We start from the raw sequence: 22,992 nt of genomic DNA, 5'->3' as shown, positions 1-22,992 counted from the left end.
CAATAACCCAAATATTGTCTGTTCGCCATAGTTTAAACTATTTGTTCCCAAATGTTTGCTATTTGAATATTTGTTCTTAAAGTAGCAAATCACACTGGTGTGGATCTGTAAATAGATTTGGCAGCGATGCGTTTGACGAGCGCTTGAATGTCACAACAACTTATGTTGTTGTGCAACAGATAATGCAAAATCTATTTTGAGCTGTCTCTTGACAACAGAATCCAAAAGTTTGCCACACTTTGCTTGATAGCTAAACCAGGATTTGGAGAGGATGCTAAATCCTTCAAGCAGCCAGCAAGGCCGGCCCTTAAGAATATGAATATGGAAACATGTATTCATACTTTGTGGGTCAAATACATAACGCTTATGAGGCGTAGGGAAGCTGGCGTGCGCCAGAAAATGACGTCATCACGGCGTGCGAAGGCTCCCCAAGTAGGCGCTTGGTTTAAACTTTAAACTTTAGTAACTTACGTGACTGACTGTCACAAACTGTTCACTGATAAAAATCAATATTGTACAGAATGTGCTTTTAAATGCTTTAGAAACAAGAGGCCTTAGAAATCTTTAATTGAAGTGAATATTTTGCAGCCAAATCAAATAGTTTACAGAATATTAAACCGTCTTTTTTTTCCTAACATATGTAATACTAATAAAGGCTTGCGGCCTATGGGAATCGTACGACTTACACTCGTTCTTCACAGTTCATTTTTTCAGTGTGCAGCAGTGTTGAGCCACTCCCAATGCAAAACAAAATAAATACTGTACATTGTTGTAGTTAATGGATTGGTACGTTAACGCCCTAATATATATACACGTTAACGCGTTATAAATATACTTATGGTGAATGAACTAATGAGGAGCAACGCAATTAGATATCAGACATTAGAACATTTGACAAATATCACAATGGATCAGATCTGGATTGCTGTAAAACGGTTGGTAATCTTTATAAAGAAGCCGAAGACGAGGCTGCACAACTGAGCTACTCGGCTGTGGTTTGTGTGGGAGGTTAAATGGGTTAACCTACATTCCACATCCACGCCTACCATTTATCTTCTTTGTACTCAAACAGGTTGATAGTCAGTATGATAGGATCCTCCTCTGTTGCTCTCCCGGAGGTTTCTTCCATTTCTTTCTCCCAGGACAGAGGATCACGTCTGTGTACAGATAGTAAAGCAAATTTTGGATATTGGGCAATATGAATTAAGCTCCCATCCACCACCAACAGCACTGCTGCTTTTGTTAACACAACTGGCAGTGTTTATTGGAGTGATCATGTCCTGGTAAGGGGGCTCTTTATCATCACCATCATGTAGGTGCCCTTAGGCAAGGCACCTAACCAACAAACTACCTAAAGAGGGAGGACATAAATGGGACTGCATACCTGAAAACCTTTGATGGATTCATACCTGGATATGATTTATCATCACCTTCTTTTGTAGTAACAGCAGTGCAGCATGTTTTTTGTTTCCATGATCATATATTTACACATTTTCCTGCCCTTTTCTCTCTAGTTAAAGGGTAAAGTCTGGATGGTGTTTGAGTTTCTGAAAAGGTAAAGTTTGTTTTGATATTTAATTTGGCATTTTAATTTAAAATATAATTTTGAAAAATTGAGCCTCTAAAATAATTTGTTTTTTAGTGAAAAGAAAGTTGTCAAAGATGTCCGCCTCAATGGTAAGGGCTCTACATACACACCGCATGAAGACAAGAGTACAAAAGACAATTTGAATCTACTAACCAAACACCAAAAGGTGATCAGTGAGAGGTCTTGAATCATGGTTTGGGTAAATACTCAATTATGATTGGCTGCATGGTGTTCACTAATTGCTATTCTTTGACACCTAAGTAGTTCCGGTTAAACTGACGGTTCACCATTTAAAATGGCTCCATTAAATTAAATGAAAAAAAACATTTGAATATCTAATTTCCAACAATGATTTTCGTCCTCTGAACACTACAGAGTGACGATTGTAACACACAAGCGGCTCGTAGCCGAGCCGAAGGGTTGAATGAGCTGAGCGGACTACAAATATCTCCCGTTGCCAAATGGTTTCTAGAGTTTCTCTCATTGTTTCAAAGCAGTTATGTTACTAAGCATTAATAAACGCACCAACCCCTCAACATACCTCCCAGGGTTCACCCTGTTGGCTCTGCTTGTTTGTGTGCTTTGCTAAAAAGACACACTGCCACAGAGACAGATGGATGGTTCCTCACAGGAATCTACATGTGCAGGTTTATGCAAGTTGCTGTCCAGGGCAAAATGCTCCATTGCGATGCCTGACATTGATGCAGTCATCAATTGTCCCATTCTTTGGCTTTAGCAGTTTCCTTATTTCCACTTAAAACGTATACACTATTCTTAATGGATTATTGAAAGCATGATTACATTCTACAAACAATAGGGTTCACTCCCAACCCGGAAGGTACAATCCACCGTTTTTCAGCAGAGAACCATGGCCTCAGACTTGGGGGTACTGACTCTCATCCTGGCCGCTTCACACTTGGCTGCAAACCGCCTCAGTGTGTGCTGAAGGTCACGTTCTAGAGGAGTCAACAGAGCCACATCATCTGCAAAGAGCAGAGGCGCAATTCTGAGGTCCCCAATCTGTACCCCTTCTTCCCACCAGCTGTGCCTTGAAATCCTGTCCATGAAAATTATAAACAGAATTGGGGTCTGCAAACAACCAATGGAATCGTGTTTGACTTCATGCAGAGTTTATAAACACAGCTCTTAATAGTAATTCCTGACCGGATGGCCCGTAGCAACAGACCTCGGTACCCCGTGTTTTCACAGTATCCTCCACAGGACTCCCTGAAGGACACGGTTGAAAGCCTTCTCCAAGTCCACAAAACACATGTAGACTGGATGGGAATACTCGCTTCCACTCCACAGACCCTGTCCCTGATCTCCACGAGACACTGAAGATGCTATGTCCAGAGCCTTAAGCACTGGCACTTTGCCACTGAGGATTTGACTCTACCTCATCAACTTGTGGCCAAGCATATGGATGGGTCTTCAAACTCTGCCTCCTCCTTGGAGGACATGTTTGTTGGTTTCAGGAGCTTTTCAATGTGCTCTTTTCGACGGGTGACAATATCCTGAGCTAGCTGTGTGCGGGGATATCACCGCAGTATTGGTCTTGAATTCAAATCTTTGTCTGAGACCGAGACAAGATGCGATCAATTTAAATTCAGAACCTGTCTCGAATACAAGACCAGTCTTGAGCACTACACTTCAGACTACAACAGGCTATCTCAGAGATAAAGTTTTCCAACAATCACCAGCTGGTACTGCCAAAATACATGCCGTGAGAATCACTGACAACATTTTCCTCAACATTCTACACACAACAACCCATAATGACAAAGTGAACACTGTTTTTTGCAAAACATGTACATAAGTATTCACAGCCTTTGCCATGACAAACATGTAGCTCAGGTGCATCCTGTTTCCACTGATCATCCTTGAGATCTTTCTACAACTTGATTGGAGTCAACTTGTGCTAAATTCAGTTGATTGGACATGATTTAGAAAGGCACACACCTGTCTATATAAAGGTACCACAGTTCACAGTGCATATCAGAGCATAAACCAAGCCATGAAGTCCAAGGAATTATCTGTAGACCTCCGAGACAGAATTGTATTGAGGCACAGATCTGGCGAAGGGTACAGAAAAATGTCTGCAGCATTGAAAGTCCCAATGAGCACAGTGGCCTTCATCATCTGGAAATGGAAGTCCACCAGGACTCTTCCTAGAGTTGCAGCCCAGCCAGACTGAGCGATCGGGGAGAAGGGCCTTAGTCAGGGAGGTGACCAGGAACCCGATGGTCACTCTGACAGAGCTCCAGTGTTGTTCAATGAAGAGAGGAGAACCTTCCAGAAGGACAACCATCTCTGCAGCACTCCACAAATCAGGCCTGTTTGGTAGAGTGGCCAGACGGAAGCCACTCCTCAGTAAAAAGCACATGACAGCTCGCCTGGAGTTTGCAAAAAGGCACCTGAAGGACTCTCAGACCATGAGAAACTAAATTCTCTGGTCTGATGAAACAAAGATTGAACTCTTTGGCCTGAATGCCAAACGTCATGTCTGGAGGAAACCAGGCACTGCTCATCACCTGGCCAATACCATCCCTACAGTGAAGCATGGTGGTGGCAGCATCATGCTGTGGGATGTTCTTCAGCAGGAGGAACTGGGAGACTAGTCAGGATTGAGGGAAAGATGAATGCAGCAATGTACAGAGACATCCTGGATGAAAACATGCTCCAGAGCGCTCTGGACCTCAGACTGGGGCGACGGTTCATCTTCCAACAGGACAACGACCCGAAGCACACAGCTAAGATAACAAAGGAGTGGCTTCGGGACAACTCTGTGAATGTCCTTGAGTGGCCCAGCCAGAGCCCTGACTTGAACCCGATTGAACATCTCTGGAGAGATCTGAAAATGGTCTGTGCACCGACGCTGCCCATCCAACCTGATGAAACTTGAGAGGTTCTGCAAAGAAGAATGGGAGAAACTGCCCAGAAATAGGTGGTCCGAGCTTGTGGAATCATACCCAAGAAGACTTGAGGCTGTAATTGCTGCCAAAGGTGCTTCAACAAAGTATTGAGCAAAGGCTGTGAATACTTATGTACATGTTGTGTTTTCATTCTTTATTTTTAATAGATTTGCAAAAATGTGCAAAAAACAGTTTTCACTTTGTCATTATGGGTTGTTGTGTGTAGAATGTTGAGGAAAATAATTAATTTAGTCCATTTTGGAATAAGGCTGTGACATAACAAAATGTGGAAAAAGTGAAGCGCTGTGAATACTTTCCGGATGCACTGTATATAATATGGACACCATGGGATTCATTTCCATTGAATTGATTATAGTGGAAGTGTAGATATGTACAGATTACATAAATTATGTATCCTGGACTTTTCATAATTGCTTTTGGGGGCTTATTCAACAGAAGGAAATGTTTGACTCTTTGAGCTTGAATGTGACCATACTGAGAGCAGAAAAAAATCCCTCCAAAGATTACTGTAAGTATGGCTTTCAGTTTGTGAAGTAACAATATGCGCTCTGCATGTTTTGTAATGACACTTAATACCTTTTTAAAAAATAATGTTCATTTGAAACTGACATAGCAGGAGTAGTACTGCTTAATCATTGCAAAACTGAAACTCCATTTTCCTGTCTCTGTTCCAGGGTCTGAATCCGACTGCTACGTGATTCTCACTCTCCCGACAGCAACGGCAAAAACCTACCGTACAACAACTGTGTCCAACAATAACAACCCAGAATGGAATGAAACGTTTACCTTCCGGGTCCCCACCCATGTGAAAGTGAGTCTTCTCAATGGCATCAAACACAAGCGTCTGACTGACTGCTGGTGTTCAGCCCACTGTGGAAAGAACCAGTTCAGTTAGTAGCAAGTACAAAAGTACATTTTTAAGAGTAGAAGTCCAAAGCTCGTCGACTCAAAAAACCTTTCTGCTGTTTCCCCAGAACATTTTAGAGATCACGCTATATGATGAGGACCCTTTTGCGCGGGATGACAAGTTTGCCGAGCTTCTGTTTGATGTCACAAATCTCACAATCGGGATGAAGGAGACCAAGGCCTTCACTATAAACCCAGAGGTAAAAACTTGCGCTGTGTGATTGTAATGCACTGAGGGCTGCTCTGTTACAAACTGACAATTAGTCGAATGAATATGGTTGAAGGATTTTCCCTTGTTCACTTTTCTATAGACAGAAGGCAAACTTCTGATAGCGTTTGAGCTACTTCAGTGGTAACTGTATATTACTGTTTTTACTTTGTTGTCCTCTATCAAAACATGTATTTATTTATTCACTGTTTGAACCGTTTAAAAATAAATAACTTGTCTTTTCGTAGTGAGGACCCCCCTTGTGAATATCTCACTAATGGCGTCCTTGTGGTAAGATTTCTCAAATGACATCAGCAATATACACCTTAATGAGTACACTCCAGGAACCAATGTTACATCAGTATTCCATTCTCCATGTTGGCTCGAACCCTGAAAAGGTATGGATGATCACCAACTTGCAACATGACAACACCTTAGAAAAGAACAAAAAATAGTGCAATTTTTCACAAAATATTCATGCTGGATTACATGTTTCCCATCAACATTTTCTCATCTTTTTCTCAAAGCATCTACAATTATGAACTACTCTAGAAAAATGGCCATTAATCACATTTAAATATATTTGATTAACAAGTTGATCAAAGAAAATATAAACTTCAATCACAATAACTTAAATACATATCAAAATATAACTGTCAATTAATACCCATAAAACAAATAGTGTCAGCACCATTAAATGATGGTGTTTTCCAACTGGACGACCCATAAACGGGTCGGTGTCTCATAATTTGACCTTGCATGAATGTTTCAGCTCAGCGCTGCCCTCTTGTGCGTTATTCCGTTAATTACGCCTACTCAGAAACAATGAACTGGCTCATTGATATTGTAAACTAAGGTTCCAAAATATATATAAAGAAAAATGAGTTAATTTCACCTATTGACTTTTTGTCTGTCATGAATTACCTTCTATGTTCATTGCTGACACTTCTGAAGGATCACTGGCCCGAGGGAAAAAGCACAAGTATGTTTTATATGGATGGACTGAAGACTGTGATTGTGGTGCAGAGGGGTCTAAACTTCTCACAGCCGGGTGAAGACTTAACCCTGCAGTGTGTGCAATCCAACAATCTGTCTTGAATCTTAAAACTAATTATACATATAAGAACATTTAGCTGTCTCTTGACACAGAGCAGGCAGGTCCTCTAGCGTGTGGGAATAATTATTATTAAATGTATCTTATTTTGATTAACCAGACTAACTCATCTCTCTTTGTCTTCCAGGCTGCCCCGTTCTCTGTACTGGATATTAACCTTGACAAGATACGAAGTAACGACCGTATGTAGTCTACAATTCTATCCAATTCATTAATTGACTGTGGCTCAGTGGTAGATCAGGGTTGTCCTTCAATCAGAGGATTGGCGGTTCTGCTAGTCCATGCCGATGTGTCTTTGGGCAAGACTGTTAACTCCTGTGTTGTGTGAATGTTAGTTAGAGTCCTGATGGCCCCTGTCCTCCATGGATGTGAATGTGAATGTGAATGATAAGTAGTGTTAAAGCTCTTTGAGTGGTTGGAAGACTAGAAAAGTACAGGTCCATTTACCATTAAGTCAGGTTGAAATTACTTAGGTTTTCATTGTCCTGTTCACCAAATATGTTTTTCACAATTTTTTTTTACAGCTTCACAGATATGAAGGACTTATTTGTTATTGGAAATCACCAAATAGGTGACTATTAATAAATTCACGTCTGCTTTAAATACTTCACAACATTCAGCTTTTTTCAGCAAAGCATCTCACAACTCTGACAAAGTTGGGGAATGGCTAGTGAACATCATGGAGCATATTCCTTCAAGACTTAGAGAGAAAAGTGAATATTAGACTTACAATAACTGAGTATCCAAAGACAGAACTCCAAATGAATATGAATGCTGCGCCATAACTGCTGGATGCATTAAAAATACTGTTTGTCATATCAAGTGTAAGGCGCATGGTCTCTGTGGAAAACCGAGCGTCATACTCTCTGACTGTGTGTGCAACAATTATAGCTATATATCTATTCATACTCCAGCGAGTTGTCCTCTTGTTTATGTAGGGGGCACATATTTACAGCAAACAGAAAGAAGATTGTACATTTTTCTACATTCATGGTCCCCAGAGGATGAACCCTAAAGGCTGTGCTGATCCTCAGATTAGTTACCTCTATCCACCATGAGGTTCCAATATTTGGCTTTGTGTCTCACTCTCTTCCATTGGCTGGATTGCCATGCACCTTAACTTGTATCTATCTATAAAGCTGGTGTTATTAACTGAGCATTGCAGCCTATGTGTGGCTGTTCAGGCTTTTAAAAATGTGCAGACCCTCCTACTTTTTGTGGAAAAAAAGGAAATAACAAAAATAAAGAAACCTTGGAGAAGCCTTCATCAGACAAATGGATGTCTTTAGTATCATGATAATTTGAAAAATCATCAAGCAACAACAACATTGGTATTTATCAGTTTCAACAGATTAACATGACATCTTGCGGGTTAATTTCTTTTACCAGGTTTGTGGAACAAGGTGATGAAACTGAGGGATGCCTATCGTGAGTGTCTCATACCTAATGCAAAGGAAACTCCAAAACTAGGAGACTTGGAGACAGAATTAGAAGTAGCAGTGAGTTTTAATTGTCTTTTAAACTGCATTCGTCACAGCATACGTCAAAATCTAGAAAGAAAGTATAACATGGCATGCTATTTTTCCTGTTCTCTATCAGCCCTCTGGTTCTACCTATGCCTCTGCTCCTCCAATGGAAACGTATACAAATCTCCAGCCGCTACCAGCCAACTATGCAGGCAAAGTGTCCCTTTGTATTGATCAGGTAAGAAGTGTGTGTGCAGCTGGATTAACTGGTCCTCTGGTTTTGACCAGCTGAAGATCTGAGGAAAGGCCGACCCAAGCGTTTATGGGCCCCCTGGCTGAATTTGATCATATAGGGCTGTAGTTTAAATAATAAATGTTTAATGGCAATGTGGCTTTTTCTCAACACAGGACACAGTGGATTTGGACATGGAAACACATGAAGGGTAAGGAGCTTCCACTATTATTACCAAAAGTATGTGAATTTCTAAATATTACACCTAAAGCCCGGGACTGCAAAACCATAGGCAGTTAGCCTCCACTCTACTGATAAGGTTTTGCACCAGATTTTGGAACCTGGCTGCAGGGCTTCGCATTAGTGAGTTCAAACATCATTCTACATTTAAATTAATCCCAAAGGTCTGGGAAGCACTAAGGTCTATATTTTATATAATTATAGTTGAGTTTATGGTCTCAATCTCGAGTTTCAAGTCTTCAATACATCATGATGTTCATTTAGTAAATTACATTTAATTTCGAGTCAAATAGACCATAACGCAGAGTATGCTGTAGTGCAGGCTTTATGGCGCTGAACTCAATGCTTCAAAATATCAGTCCACAAATCAACGGGTGACTTCACAATGACTACGTCCACTTCTTATAAACAGTCTATGATTACAACACACACATATGGAGAGGGACTCATTCTCTGCTCAGGTAGACCAATATCTCCACTATTTCTGAATCTTGAGACCACCTTTTAAGATTTCCCTTATTGGAGCTAAGAGGCTTTGAGCAAAACCAGTAAAATAGTCCCAGACCCAAAGTATTTGGACATGGGCATCCAGCTGGGTGCTGAGAGTGCTTAGCAGTGCAAAAATCATGAAACTGTGAATCAGAAGAGGTCAGTGAAACAATGCTGTTTAGCTTTGTGTTATGTTACACAATCCACAGCGAGCGTCTTGCAATTCGTCTGGACTTTGACATCCCAACTCAAGAGAAAGAGTACCTGAAGAAGAGGAGCGTTGTAGTGGCACAGGCTTTGCAGGAGCTTTTTGGCGCTCCAACTGATCCTAAAAAGGTAGAGTGCAACTCTTTCTATTACTTTTTCTCTTGTGCTAATCATTTTGTTCATCAATAAAAAACAAACAATGTAATGCCAAAAAGTGTGCCAGAAGTCAAGACCAACATGCTATAACACCATGAACTCTTAACTTGTGACACACGCAGCTTGCAATACACTGACGGACACCATGACAGAGTGTACCAGGAAGACACACAGCTGACAATTTCAGAGCTGATGCGCTGGAAACTGACGGGGAACGTGGGCTGTGCTGCATGCGTCCACGATATTGTATTCACAACAATGCATGCAACATTATGGCTGCTTACTGTCCTGGACAGGGGACATGGGGACTTAGTTTCCTCTTTTTTGTATACTGTGTTAGATGATGGATTCAACCCATTAGTGCATAAGACATTAATGTTCCCCACAATTTAATAACATTTACTTTTTATCATGGTCTTTCATCTTTCCCTCTATCCATTAATCCGCTTATCTGGGGTCAGGTCGAGGTGGCTGACCCAGGCTTCCCTTTTACCCGCAACATTTCAAGCTTGTTCTTGGGGCATCCCGAGGCATTCCCAGGCTAGCTTGGAGATATAATCACTCCAGTGTGTCCTGGGTCTTCCCCGAGGTCTCTTGCCAGTTAGGCGTGCCCAGAAAACCGCCAGTGCGAGGCGCCCAGGAGGCATGCTGATTTTAGATGCCTGAACCACCTCATCTGAATCCTTTAAGACATGAAGCAGTAGTCCCTCAACTCTAGATCCCTCCTGGTGTCCTGAGCTTCTGCGCCTATCTCTAAGTCTGAGCCCGGTCACCCTACGGAGGAAACTAATTTTGGCCACTTGTATCCGCAACCTTGTTCTTTTGGTCACGACCCAGAGTTTGTGACCATATGTGAGGGTCATAACGTAGACCGACCGGTAAATTGAGAGCTTTGCTTTCTGGCCCAGCAAACCACTCCTTCCAATCACCCCCGCCAGGTTTATCCATCATTGCCCACATGAGCGTTGAAGTCTCCCATGAGAATTATAGAGTCGGCAGTCAGCGCCCTTTCCAGGACCCCTCTCATCGACTTTAAGAATGCCGGATACTCCGAACTGCGGTTTTGGAGCATAAGCACACACAAGTTAGATTGATCCCCGCAACCCACAGGCACAGGGAGGCGACACTCTTGTTCTCCGGGGTAAACTCCAAGACAACGGTGCTCAGCCGGGGACTCGTGAGTATCCCCACTCCCGGCACCTCTCACCCTGGGCAACTCCAGAAAAGGACAAAGTCCAACCCTTCTCCAGAACCTTGGTTCCAGATCCAGTGCTGTGCGTGTGTGCAGGTGAGCCCAACTATATCTAGCTGGTACCACTCCACCTCCTGCACCAGCTCTGGCTCTTTCCCCGCTAGCGAGGTGATATTCCGCGTCCCTAGATCTTGTCTATGTTGCCGGCTCGCCCAGCCCCCCTGCCCGGTCTACATAGCAGACCCCAATGCCTGTCCCTGCGGGTGGGGAGTCCAAAGGGTGGCTGCTTCCTGTTGATTCCTCAGGCTGAGACCCACCGTGCACCCTGGGTCTGGCTCCAAGATGGTGTACCAGTTTGCCTGGTCTGGGCAAGGTGGCTAAAGTCCTGTTTGCCTTGGGAGACCCTACCAGGGGCTGATGCCCCGGACAACATAGCTCCTAGGATCCTGAGCTACTCAAACACCTCCACCTCCTAAAGGTTGCGATTCACGGAGGAGCTTTCATATTTCATCATTGCAAATTTTCAATTGATCAAATATTTTAATTCATGACCAAATAGCCTCAGCTGTACTTTTGCATATAAATATAAATATCATTCAGCATTTGGTCAAACTCAAAGAGCTGCACAAGCCACACCTCTGTATTCTCTGTTCAGGTGCCGGCGATAGCAGTGGTGGCTTCAGGGGGAGGGTCCAGAGCAATGACGGGCCTGCTTGGTAGCCTGAGAGGCCTGAAGGATATCGGGGTCCTGGATGCTGTCAGTTACATCACTGGTGTTTCTGGATCCACATGGTGAGTGAACCAATTGAGTAGTCAAGTAGAGTATCATAATTTCAATCTTCTCATTTTACAAAGACAGACAAGCAATCCCTCCAATTTTGGGCTGTGCCATATAGAAAGGTTGTAATCAAACAAAGGGAAACAGGGCAGTGGCGAAAATAGGTGACGACAGGTCATGACCAAGCAGCAAACTCCTAGGCTGAAAAATTCCTCAATGGACAAAACCGTACAGTAATGTATGGTGTCCTTCAGGGGTGCGTGGGTGATCAGGAAGAGTAAAAGGGCCTGGTGGAGCGCTTTTAAGTGGTGTGAGAACCACTTGCAACTGGATGTGGTCAAAAAAAAAAAGAAGATTATGGTGGATTTCATGAAGAGGAAGGCCCCACTTTCTGCATCTTTGGGATTGATCGTCACCACCGACAAGTATTTGGTTGTCAAACTGAAGAACAGGTCATTTAAAAAAGGCCTGACCCGAATTTACTTCCTGAGAGCTCAGGTCAAGGGCATCAAAGCAAAGGATGCTAACAAAGGTCATTGCTGGTCTAGTTGGAGGTCTAAACTGGTCACACTGGAGGGGGTGGCGGAGTGCAGAATGCTGGCGAAACTGCTAAAGAGCACTTTAGCAACAGACTTATCCCGCCCTAGTAACCTCGGTCTAAAGTAGTGATACAGAAGATAATTTCAGACATTACAACTCTACTCTTTAAACACCCTGACCATTGAATAACACTTGAATCATTTGTAAAGCACATTGTAATATTGTTCATATTGATCAACTTAATATAGAGCTCATAATTTAATCCTTTCTTTTATTGTCTTGTATTCCAATGTCTGAGTGCTATGGCATTTTGATTTCAACAAAGTTGACTATCAAAAACGTGTCAAATGACAATGATTTAACTTTGTTGAACTGAATTAATTGTTTTTTTATTGTGACAGGAATTTTCCACACCATGTTAAAATCAAAACCACATAAACAAAGTTAATAGGTGTATTGCATTTCAGTGAAAGAAAGAAGCATACCCCCAATACTAAATTCAATGCAACGTCATTCTTACCACAAAGGCGAAGGAGATCGTATCCTTTTTTTAGATGAAAATGCATCTATTTTAGAAAGACCCAACTTGCTATTGTCGTGTCACGGGCTGTACTTAAGGCCGGCTAGGGTGGGCCAGTGCAAGACAGCTGGAGAAACAGGCACAATCGGAAGGTTTAAAATGAAGGGGAAGGTTTATTGTTCCCTGCCACAGGCAACTCGGGTGACTTCATTTAAACCAAAATCAAAAAAAATCCATCAATCAACAAAGCATCCCGGGGGAGAAAGTGGTTCCTTAAACAAAAAAACTTAAAGCAAAGTCCAGGTTACGGGGTCCTCCTCTTCGTAGTCCACTATTCTCCTTTCCTCCCAATGATGCCCTTTCCCGTACTGCTTGTCCAGCTCCCTCTCTCCATGTGTGCTCCCCTCTGTCTTTTATGAAGCTTCCCAGCCCTGCCCTCAATTAGGTGCCTTAAGCACCTGCAGCTGGGTGTGTGATGTGTCAGTCTGGGAGATGTAGTGTTGGCAACGGCAGCCATTTTGTGGTGTGGCCTCTGAACCTGAGTGGTGATGTAGCGCCCCTCCACTACCTGTCCCCTTGTGATGCCACACTGTGTACTGCACTATATAGACTATATCACAGCCTACTCCCCGGTTGAACTGTGGACCGAGTAGACAGACAAATGTTACTTCTATGTTGTCCTCCTGATGTTGGAGAGAATAAATCTGCAGGAGATGGACACTGCAGCGATGTCAGCAGCCCACTAAAGCTGGTTCATCGAGTGTCTCTCCCAGTTACTTTGCAGTCCCAATCCGGGACACCACAGAGCTCTCAATGGTGATGAAGAGGTTTTGGATGGCCGATGCCTTTTCTGGACGGAAGAGTGGCTCAGTCTTGTCGAGATTGAGCTTCAGGTGGTGTGCAAAGGTTTCATCAAACGACGTATGTGAAGTTTGTTTGCCCCCCTCTGTGTCACCTTTTTTTCACCCCTTATGAGGTTGCAGGTATGAATATATTGGCAAAACCTAACCTGGCTACATGTGTGTTTGAGTAAGAATAAGTGTGCCTGGTTTTATGATTGATTTTAAATCATTGTATCCCCTCATACACTATTACTTCCCATGTGAACAGGGCTATGTCTGCTCTGTACCAGGAAGCTAACTGGTCACAGGAGGACATGGACAGTGTCATCTCAGAAAAGAAGGAACAGATGACCAAGAGTATGCTGAGTGTCTTCTCTCCTGAGAAACTCCAGTATTACAGAGAAGAAATTGCTGAGAAAGAGCAAGACGGTTACATTGGGTCACTCATTGATATGTTGGGCCTAGTCTTTGAGCAACTTGTCTTTGGGAAGGTGAGCAGCTGAACAATTTATGTTATCACTTTAATCATACTGTGGATTACTTTAAAAAAACAAGGACTTTCTCAAACCTAGCCTTTTGACATTTCAAAGACATCGTTGGCGGTTAAATTAGCAAGTGAACATCAACCAAAACAGTGACATATCCCACGCGACGGAATGGGATTTGAATGATCGGCATCATATAAATAGAACGCTGGAAAATAAATTACAATCCTATTTAGAAAAACTTTACTATCTGTAATGTTGCTATGTTATACTGTATATGGACCATTCAATTCAATTTATTTTGTACAGCCCAGAATCACAAATTACAAATTTTCCTCAGAAGGCTTTACAATCTGTCCTCATACTCACATTGGCACAGGAAAAACTCCCCCAAAATACACGTTTAACGGCTAGAAAAACGGAAAAAACCTCAGGGAGAGCAACAGAGGAGGATCTCAACATAACACAATTATTGGCTCCGTGAATGACACAGCTCAATACAGATCAGTGCTGATGGCTGGTAAATTGGACTAGCTTGTCTCTTGCCAGATTTTCTTGTGGTATTAGGTATGTTCGTGGGTGTTGTTTACATCACCTGATCTGCTTGGAAGTCCATCCTAGTCAAAGCGACTTCCAATCGCAAACATCAAACAACATATTTACAATCCTATTGTGAGATGGAGAACCCCGAAGACAGCTAAGGACGTACAACTACAAATTGTTGCTCTCCACACACCATACTAACCAAACTGTTATTTAAACCTTATTTATTGTTGGCTAAAATTAATTGTGTTTTTCATAATACACAAGTTGCCTCATATTATGGTGAGGCAAGCTAGCCAAGTAATATATATCTGCTCACAATAAAATTAGCAAGCAATCAAGCCACGACTAGTCACCCAGCTATCGTTTATGCTGCAATGATCTGTGTTGGTTGCTTCGTAACATTAGCTGATTATGTCATTTGAACGCAGCAAGCTAGCCAATTTATGAGCACTCGGAGACTGCATCAATCTCACTCAAGACAGTATTTTTCTATTTTAGCTGGCTAGCAATTGCTCTGCGTTAGTCAAGCTAGCATTTGGGGACCCCTGGCACTGGGTCTTGGACTGGCTGATTCTGAGTTTCTACAGCCGCCACTAAAGGTCCATCTCCAGACCGCTGCTGCAAAGTGTATAGAATAGAAACACAGCTTCTGTGGACTCTATTTTGTGGGGGTTCTGTTTGTTTGTTAAAGTTGGCTGACTCCAGTTCTTAGCTAACTTGTGTCTAGTGGTGTACTGTAGGGGAGCAGAAGTGAATGCATCACACATAAACGTCATATCCTTTTGATTTTCCTGGAAAAAATGTGGTTGCTGAAGCCTTTACATATAAATCAGTCCGCAAGAAACTCAGAAAGCTTTTTTCTCAAATGTTCTACTTTCTATGTTAAAAGTTACACATTACTTGTCAAATTAGGGTATATCTTTGGAACCTGATTTTATATTTTTCAAACGTTTCAAATAATATAATTATTAATAATAATATGTTTGGTTGAAATTACAGAAAGTTACCAGTACCCTGTCTGAGCAGCAGAGAGCAGTGAATGATGGCCAAAACCCTTTACCCATATACACTGCTGTCAATATGAAGGATATGGCAAAGGGCTTTCAATCTGAAGCTGGTAAATATCCTGCATGATATTTTTTATTTGAATTGTAACTACTGTACTAGCTAGAAATTACAGCTAGAAATACACCATGTATTCCTGAAAGTACTTGTTGCAAGGTGACTGAAGCCTAATTAATATACTGTACATAGCATGTCAAATATGTATTGCATGAAACTCAAGTTACACCTATGAAGGCCTAGTCGTTTTTATATGAAATTAATCATTAATTTTGAAATGTATATGAATATGGGAATAAATAGCAGGGATAGACAGATTAGTGACATATAGATTCAGGACACATAGAGACCCCTAAAAGAACTTGAACAAAATGTCAAATTGTGAAGGATTGATTGATTTTGTAATAACACATCTTGTTGACAGAGTGGTGTGAGTTTACCCCGTATGAGGTAGGCATCCAAAAGTATGGGGCATTTGTCCAAACTGAGGCCTTCGGAAGTCAGTTCTTTCTTGGTCATTTTGTCAAGAAACTCCCAGAAGTCCGCATCCCTTATCTGATCGGTAAGACCACTGCTTCTGTTGCAATGTCAATGTACTGTAGTACAATTTACATTTTAGGTCATTCCAATTGATTTTTTTCTATTTATTTAGGAATATGGAGCAGTGCTATTTCTGTCAGCATGTCCCAGCTATGGACACTTGCAACAGGGTTCATGCCTTCTTGGAGCACCTGGCTCGGACCAGAGGTCAACAACATAGGTACAGCTACTTTATTTCATAGTGCTGCAAAACACATAAACAATTTAAAGAATAGGCTGGAGTTTCTCTAATTCTCCTATAAACCAAAACCAACAATGTGTTTCATCTTTTTTACCCTGTCTCTGCCAAGCCCATTGTTTTCTACTGAGGACACATGTCTTTAAAAACTGTTACACTGTTTTCTTTCAAGGTCCGGTAATTTCCTAAAATAGCCACCTGGACAGCAAACATTACTTAAACATATTGTTGGGTAAATAGTAAAAAATATTAAATTGATTTGGAAACCCCCCCCCCGTGGGTCTAAACTCAGTCTTTTAGCAAGTGCTTACAATACAATACCATGATGTTGTACTGTATGCTTCAAAATAAATAATAGTGCCAAGGAACCAAGACATATGCTTTAATTGTTCACTTCATTTCATGGGTTTGTTGTAAATAGGAAAATATAGAATATTACCAGCTTAATCATTTGAAACATTTTCTTAGATCATTAAAGAGAGTTTACACATCACACCATATCATTTTAAAACTTTTTGATTGTATTCATTACTAAAACAAAGACACTTCCAACATAATATTTGTATTATTTAAATGTTTTATTCTTTTGACAGACGTTGACACTGAACCATCAACTCTGGACACACATCTCATAAATCCAACCACAGATATCATCAACATGGTGACTGATTTCTTCATAAATCGTCCACTGATTGCTGAAATGTACAATTTCATGCATGGACTCTTCATGCACAGGGACTACAATCAAAATAGCAGCTTTGTTGCCTGGAAAGGTAGGCACTCACTGTTCTGTTATTGATATTTTGCTTGCAAATACTGCTGTGGCAAAATGTGCCTTACTAGGTGTATTTTTAAGCTGAAATATCAAAGTATTTATTCTTGCAAGAAGAGTTGAGTTACACAGAGCCACAACAAATCTGTGGAATTGAGCGCTCCGGATAAAATATAGCACAGTGTTATAAAGACCGGGTTGGGGGCTGTTATTGGAATATTCTGCTTTGGCATTTACAAACGAGTACTTCTCAGCGTTGTCACAAGACATATAATACATACATACATGTTGTTGGAGCCAAAATGGGGTTTGTTGTATGGGGGAAGCACTGGGTGGATGGGGACATGTAGTTCCATTGTTTGAGCACAGGGTGGCACATTCAGGTGTGTGTGTGTGTGTGTGTGTGTGTGTGTGTGTGTGTGTGTGTGTGTGTGTGTGTGTGTGTGTGTGTGTGTGTGTGTGTGTGTGTGTGTGTGTGTGTGTGTGTGTGTGTGTGTGTGTGTGTGTGTGTGTGTGTGTGTGTGTGTGTGTGTGTGTGTGTGTGTGTGTGTGTGTGTGTGTGTGTGTGTGTGTGTGTGTGTGTGTGTGTGTGTGTGTGTGTGTGTGTGTGTGTGTGTGTGTGTGTGTGTGTGTGTGTGTGTGTGTGTGTGTGTGTGTGTGTGTGTGTGTGTGTGTGTGTGTGTGTGTGTGTGTGTGTGTGTGTGTGTGTGTGTGTGTGTGTGTGTGTGTGTGTGTGTGTGTGTGTGTGTGTGTGTGTGTGTGTGTGTGTGTGTGTGTGTGTGTGTGTGTGTGTGTGTGTGTGTGTGTGTGTGTGTGTGTGTGTGTGTGTGTGTGTGTGTGTGTGTGTCCCGATTCGCCCACCTAGTGGCTCTAAACCTCAAAGTTGGTTAAGGTTTGAGCCTCTACGCATGTAATCTGTAAACAGGGCGTCATACAGCCTAACAGAACATAACTGGAACATGCAAACATAAGTCCTTTATTCATCAACAGGAAAAGAGGATGTGCCGTGATGGAAATTAATGTTCTGTTACCTTGTGAGAAATCAAAAGTACTTTAAGCACGTTTGTCTTATAACACTTTATTACAGGATAAGATATAGATAGATTATAACGAGTTCACAAGTCATCAACCATGAGCCTAAGTACAAACAAGTCATGAAACATTCAGCCGATTGGAACATGAACCTCTGACTCTCCAAGCAAAACTGTCAGGAGTTACTGCTCCCGTTCAATCTAACCGTCCAGTTCTTATACACACTCACAGAAGCCCAAGATAGAAGAACAGCTGTGTTGAATCGACTGGAACTGAGAGATGTAAGGACAATACTTTCTCTCACTCTACCCCCCCTCCCCTGGGGCCTCCGTAATTGATCATGTTTGACTTGTGTCAAGCAATATAACCCCAGGACAAGTCAGTCATCATTAGTGCCCCATGACCACATTAGGAAACCATCCTTGTTCTTAGGGTTTCCCAGTCTAGCTGCTTCCTCAGAAGGCAAAGGTCTGTTTTTCCCCCCCGACACATGCCACTTACACTACATAAACCACAAGTCTCACAATGCCGGCCTTGATAGTTTTCTCAATAATAATAATAATCCATCCATTTTCAATACCGCTTATCCTCATTAGGGTTGCGGGGGCGCTGGAGCCCATCCCAGCTGACATAGGGCGAAGGCAGGGGACACCCTGGACAGGCCGCCAGTCCATCGAGGGCACATGTAGGGACATACAACCATTCACTCTCACACCTATGGGACATTTAGAGATCAATTAACCTGCAGCATGTCTTTGGACTGTGGGAGGAAGCCGGAGAGAACCCACGCTGCCACGGGGAGAACATGCAAACTCCACACAGAAGGACCGCTCCGACCGGGAATTGAACCCGCGGCCCTCTTGCTGTGAGGCGACAGTGCTAGCCACTACACCACCGTGCAGCCCTAATAATAATAATAATACTTCAATTTTATATAGTGTTTTTCTAGGTACTTAAAGACACTTTACATAGGGCTGAGACAAACAACAAAACAACAAATAGAAAGACAAAGGAACAAACAAACGGCCGTTCCAGAGGGGGGGATGCAGCAGTTTTGATGTAGTTGGTAGGAAAGAGAGGGGTGGGGACGAGGATGATACCGAGGTTGCGGACCTGGGTGGAGGGGGTGACGATGGAGCCATCAATGTTGAGAGAGAAGGTCTGGGCTAAGCGAGGTGAGGGAGTTGGGGCCGAGGATGAGTGTTTCAGATTTATTGAGGTTGAGTTTGAGAAAGTTCTGTTGCATCCATGATTTTATATCAGTGAGACAGGTGGTGAGAATGGAGTGGGTGACTGAGGTCATGGTCTTGGAGGAGAAGTAGAGTTTGGTGTCGTCAGTGTTCAAGGGGAACGTTGTAAATGATGAAGAAGAGGGGATCAAGCACAGAACCTTGGGGGACACCGTGGGTGACTGGGGAGGTTGAGGATTTACAGTTGTTTATGGCAATGAATTGATGTTGTTCTGAGAGATATGAAGTAAACCAGGAAAGGGCAGTGCCAGTAATGCCAAGGGAGTACTGGAGATGTGAAAGGAGGATGGAGTGATTGATAGTGTCTAAGGTGGCGCTGAGGTCAAGGAGAATGAGGATGGTGAGGAAACCAGACTCAGTAGAGAGAAGTATATAATTTGTGATTTTCAGTAGGACGGTTTCTGTGCTGTGTTTTGAATGGAAGCTAGATTGGAAGGGTTCGTAGAGATTATGGAGATTGAGGGAGGACTTGAGTTGTGATGAACTGCTCTCTCAAGGACTTTGGACAGGTAGGGGAGGTTGGAGATGGTCCGGTAGTTGTTGGGGATGTCGAGGTCCAGACCAGGTTTTCACTTTGAGGTGGCGGAGTTGGTCAGTGTAGCACAACGTGGATGAAGGAGATGAGTTTGGATTTTCTGGAGGCGACAACGTTGAGACAGGAGAAGAGTGCATCATTATAATAATTGACAAGGGCAGTGGGGGAGGCAGAGACGGTGGCAGCTAAGGTTTAGTGAAAAGTAGTCCTGTTGGTTTTGCCATGTTTCGGTTAAACAGAGAAAGTCCAGATTATTGTCAGTTATGAAGTCGTTGAGTAAAAGGCCCTTCTTGTTGAGGGATCAGATGTTAAACAAAGCAATTTTGAGATGTGGATGAATTTGGACAGGATGGGGTGCTTTGGTAAGGGAGCGGCCAGATGGCTATATAATAGATCTACCTGTCTGATTAAGTCAGTTGTTCCAAATGATGCTATGCTATTAGCTTGGTTATTTAGCCAAGCAGCACTGTGCTGCAAACTAACCTTACTCAGTATGCTGAATTCCCAAAGCAACAGTATGGGACACACCACACAAAACAGATATTCCATCTCAGCTGATGGGACGAGGCAGCATTTCTATACATGATGGTTGACTGAAGAGAGAAAGGTCATATGCATCATATGCAAGCCAGTTATTTCTGTTTCTTCGTCAACCACCTACTCCTGCTATCTCAGTTTAAGATCTGTTTGTAATTTTCTCCTGTTTTCTGTCCAGAAACACATCTAGATGCCTTCCCAAACCAGCTGACACCCAGTGACTCCACCCTGTGCCTGATTGATTCTGGTCATGCCATCAATATTGGCTGTGTGCCGGTCCTGCGGCCTGAGAGAGATGTGGATCTCATCATATCTCTGAGTTACTCATGGGAACCAGAGCACAACCTCAGGGTAAACAGAATGAGGAGGGCGCTCATCTGCGTTTCCTGAATGTATTCAATCAACGTTACCAATACTCTATGATTATGTCTAATCTATCAGGTCCTGGAGAAGACAGCTGCTTACTGTAAAGACCATGACATCCCCTTTCCCAATGCTGATTTTGCCAGTCTGCAAAAGGAGCCTCAAAAGGAGGTCTACATCTTCGAGGATAAGGAGAATCCCAGGGCCCCGATAGTGCTTCACTTCCCACTTGTCAATGTCACATACAAGCACTTCAAACGCCCTGGTATGCCCATTTGAAGTAGCTCAACTTCACTGCAACAATGTTGCTTCTGTTGCTTAGTTAATAGCAGAATTAATAGCAATGTAGCAATAGGAAGAGACCTTTCTCTGGAAGCCAGTCTAGTTATTGTAGAAGTCATGTGAGGATCTTTTACAGGGCAGGGGGTTGATAATGGCAGGGTACCTGTATTTCTTCATTCCATATTGAAATGATACAATACTTTATTAGAGCATTGCAGCATATGTATAAGGTGAAAGACATTTATTAATCATTCTGCCTCACGCTGCCTATTGCAGCTAATGTTAAGCACTCCAAATCGACATGACCTTCTAAATTACAAAGGATCTGCTGTATTACTGATGACTAGGTGAAACTTGACTTGAAAAACTGCCTCATGAACAAGACATAATTGTGTATTATATTGCGATTCATAGGACATGATTTAACCAATTGTATTATTATCTTATGACTTTACAGGCGTCAAACGTGAGACTGAGGAAGACATAAGAGCTGGGGAGGTGGATGTGAGCAGCAACGAGTCTCCATACCTCACCAAGAACTTTACCTACTCAGAAGAGGATTATGAGTCTCTGGTGGATCTGACCACTTATAACATATTAAACAACAAGGAGAGCATCCTTGAAGCCTTGCGTAAGGCCCTGGAGAGGAGCACATCCAAGAAAAAGAAATAAAAGGATTCGATATACAGCAACAGGTTTATCTATGTTGCCACGACAAGTCACCTTTGTTAATTGCCAATTTTATTTTCAGTTTACACACCAACTTAAACTAGAAATATATAAAAATAATAATGCGTAGCATAACGATCAACTATACGAACAATTTGACTCTGGTAGGAAATGTACAAGAAAACAACACAGACCTAAATCATCATCCTCAATATTGAATTTAATAATAATGAATATTATTAAAAAGTATCTTCTGTTAAACTTCTTCTTTACACTAATCCATATGTTCAGAATGTTACTCACAAAAAAGTTGTCCCCGGTGCTTGAACATTATTTGAGAATAATGCACTTGAGAATGAGTTACATCTTGCAAACAGTACAGCGCGTCAGGCATAAAACGTTTGATAAGATGCGCTTGTTATTTGGCTCTGGTGATGGCGGCGAGTTTGTGAGGTTAGGATGAGCTGTCTCTCATGCACGTTCAGGGTTAAGCAATACAAGTTACATCTAAAAACAGCAATATGATACATTTCCACAATAATTAAATTCAGTTTATTTTGTATAGCTCAAAATCACAAATTACAAATTTGCCTCTTTACAATCTGTAAACATCCCTGTCCCAGGACCTCACATCGGATCAGGAAAAAAACTTTCACAGGTAAAAAAGGGAAGAAACCTTCAAGAGAGCAACAGAGGAGGATCCCTCTCCCCAGATGGACAGAAGCAATATGTCATGTGTACAGATGGACGGTGTTACAGAGTTACATAAACACATTCAATGAATATGACAGAAATGTAGTAGGCATGGATCACGATCCAGATCTTCACAGTCCATGAAACCGAAGAAGGAAGAGAGGAGGGGGGGGGCATCGGCAGGGCCAAGGCAGGAGGCATCGCAAAAGAGGGCAAGCAGGGGCAAGGAGTCAGGAGCCAGGACCAGTGATAACTGAAGGCTCTGGCTCCCATCCTACTTTTTAGGACTCTGGGAACCACAAGTAGCCCCACATTTAGTGAGCGCAGCTCTCTAGTGGGGCAATATGGTACTACAAGCTCCTTAAGATATGATGGTGCATCACCAATCAAGGCTTTGTAGGTGAGGAGAAGAATTTTAAATGTGATTCTTGATTTTACAGGGAGCCAGTGCAGAGCAGCTAATACAGGAGTCATGTGATCTCTTTTCTTAGTTTTTGTGAGTACACGAGCTGCAGCATTCTGGATCAACTGGAGGGATTTAAGAGACTTATTAGAGCAGCCTGATAATAAGAAGTTG

General features: G+C 42.3%; 1 protein-coding gene across 1 annotated transcript in view; it reads left to right on the top strand.

Annotated features, from left to right (window-relative positions):
- Positions 1-22,327, top strand: part of LOC117744344 (cytosolic phospholipase A2 zeta-like) — a 24,553-nt gene extending 2,226 nt beyond the window's left edge. Inside the window, exons 2-23 of the mRNA XM_034552546.1 lie at positions 1,515-1,555; positions 1,643-1,677; positions 4,957-5,029; positions 5,196-5,332; positions 5,496-5,642; positions 5,739-5,779; positions 5,884-5,926; positions 6,877-6,931; positions 8,139-8,248; positions 8,349-8,453; positions 8,624-8,658; positions 9,386-9,517; positions 10,650-10,827; positions 11,387-11,523; positions 13,680-13,902; positions 15,442-15,559; positions 15,929-16,066; positions 16,157-16,264; positions 16,876-17,055; positions 20,587-20,759; positions 20,850-21,036; positions 21,511-22,327. Of these exons, the coding sequence (XP_034408437.1) occupies positions 1,663-1,677; positions 4,957-5,029; positions 5,196-5,332; positions 5,496-5,642; positions 5,739-5,779; positions 5,884-5,926; positions 6,877-6,931; positions 8,139-8,248; positions 8,349-8,453; positions 8,624-8,658; positions 9,386-9,517; positions 10,650-10,827; positions 11,387-11,523; positions 13,680-13,902; positions 15,442-15,559; positions 15,929-16,066; positions 16,157-16,264; positions 16,876-17,055; positions 20,587-20,759; positions 20,850-21,036; positions 21,511-21,725 (2,550 nt within the window). The 5' untranslated portion in view covers positions 1,515-1,555; positions 1,643-1,662 and the 3' untranslated portion in view covers positions 21,726-22,327. The remainder of the gene's footprint in view (positions 1-1,514; positions 1,556-1,642; positions 1,678-4,956; positions 5,030-5,195; positions 5,333-5,495; positions 5,643-5,738; positions 5,780-5,883; positions 5,927-6,876; positions 6,932-8,138; positions 8,249-8,348; positions 8,454-8,623; positions 8,659-9,385; positions 9,518-10,649; positions 10,828-11,386; positions 11,524-13,679; positions 13,903-15,441; positions 15,560-15,928; positions 16,067-16,156; positions 16,265-16,875; positions 17,056-20,586; positions 20,760-20,849; positions 21,037-21,510) is intronic.
- Positions 22,328-22,992: the final 665 nt, after the last annotated feature.

Source organism: Cyclopterus lumpus, chromosome 15 (assembly GCF_009769545.1).
Source record: "Cyclopterus lumpus isolate fCycLum1 chromosome 15, fCycLum1.pri, whole genome shotgun sequence".
In the NCBI taxonomy this organism is placed as follows: Eukaryota; Metazoa; Chordata; class Actinopteri; order Perciformes; family Cyclopteridae; genus Cyclopterus; species Cyclopterus lumpus.
This window is presented reverse-complemented; position numbering and strand designations above follow the sequence as displayed.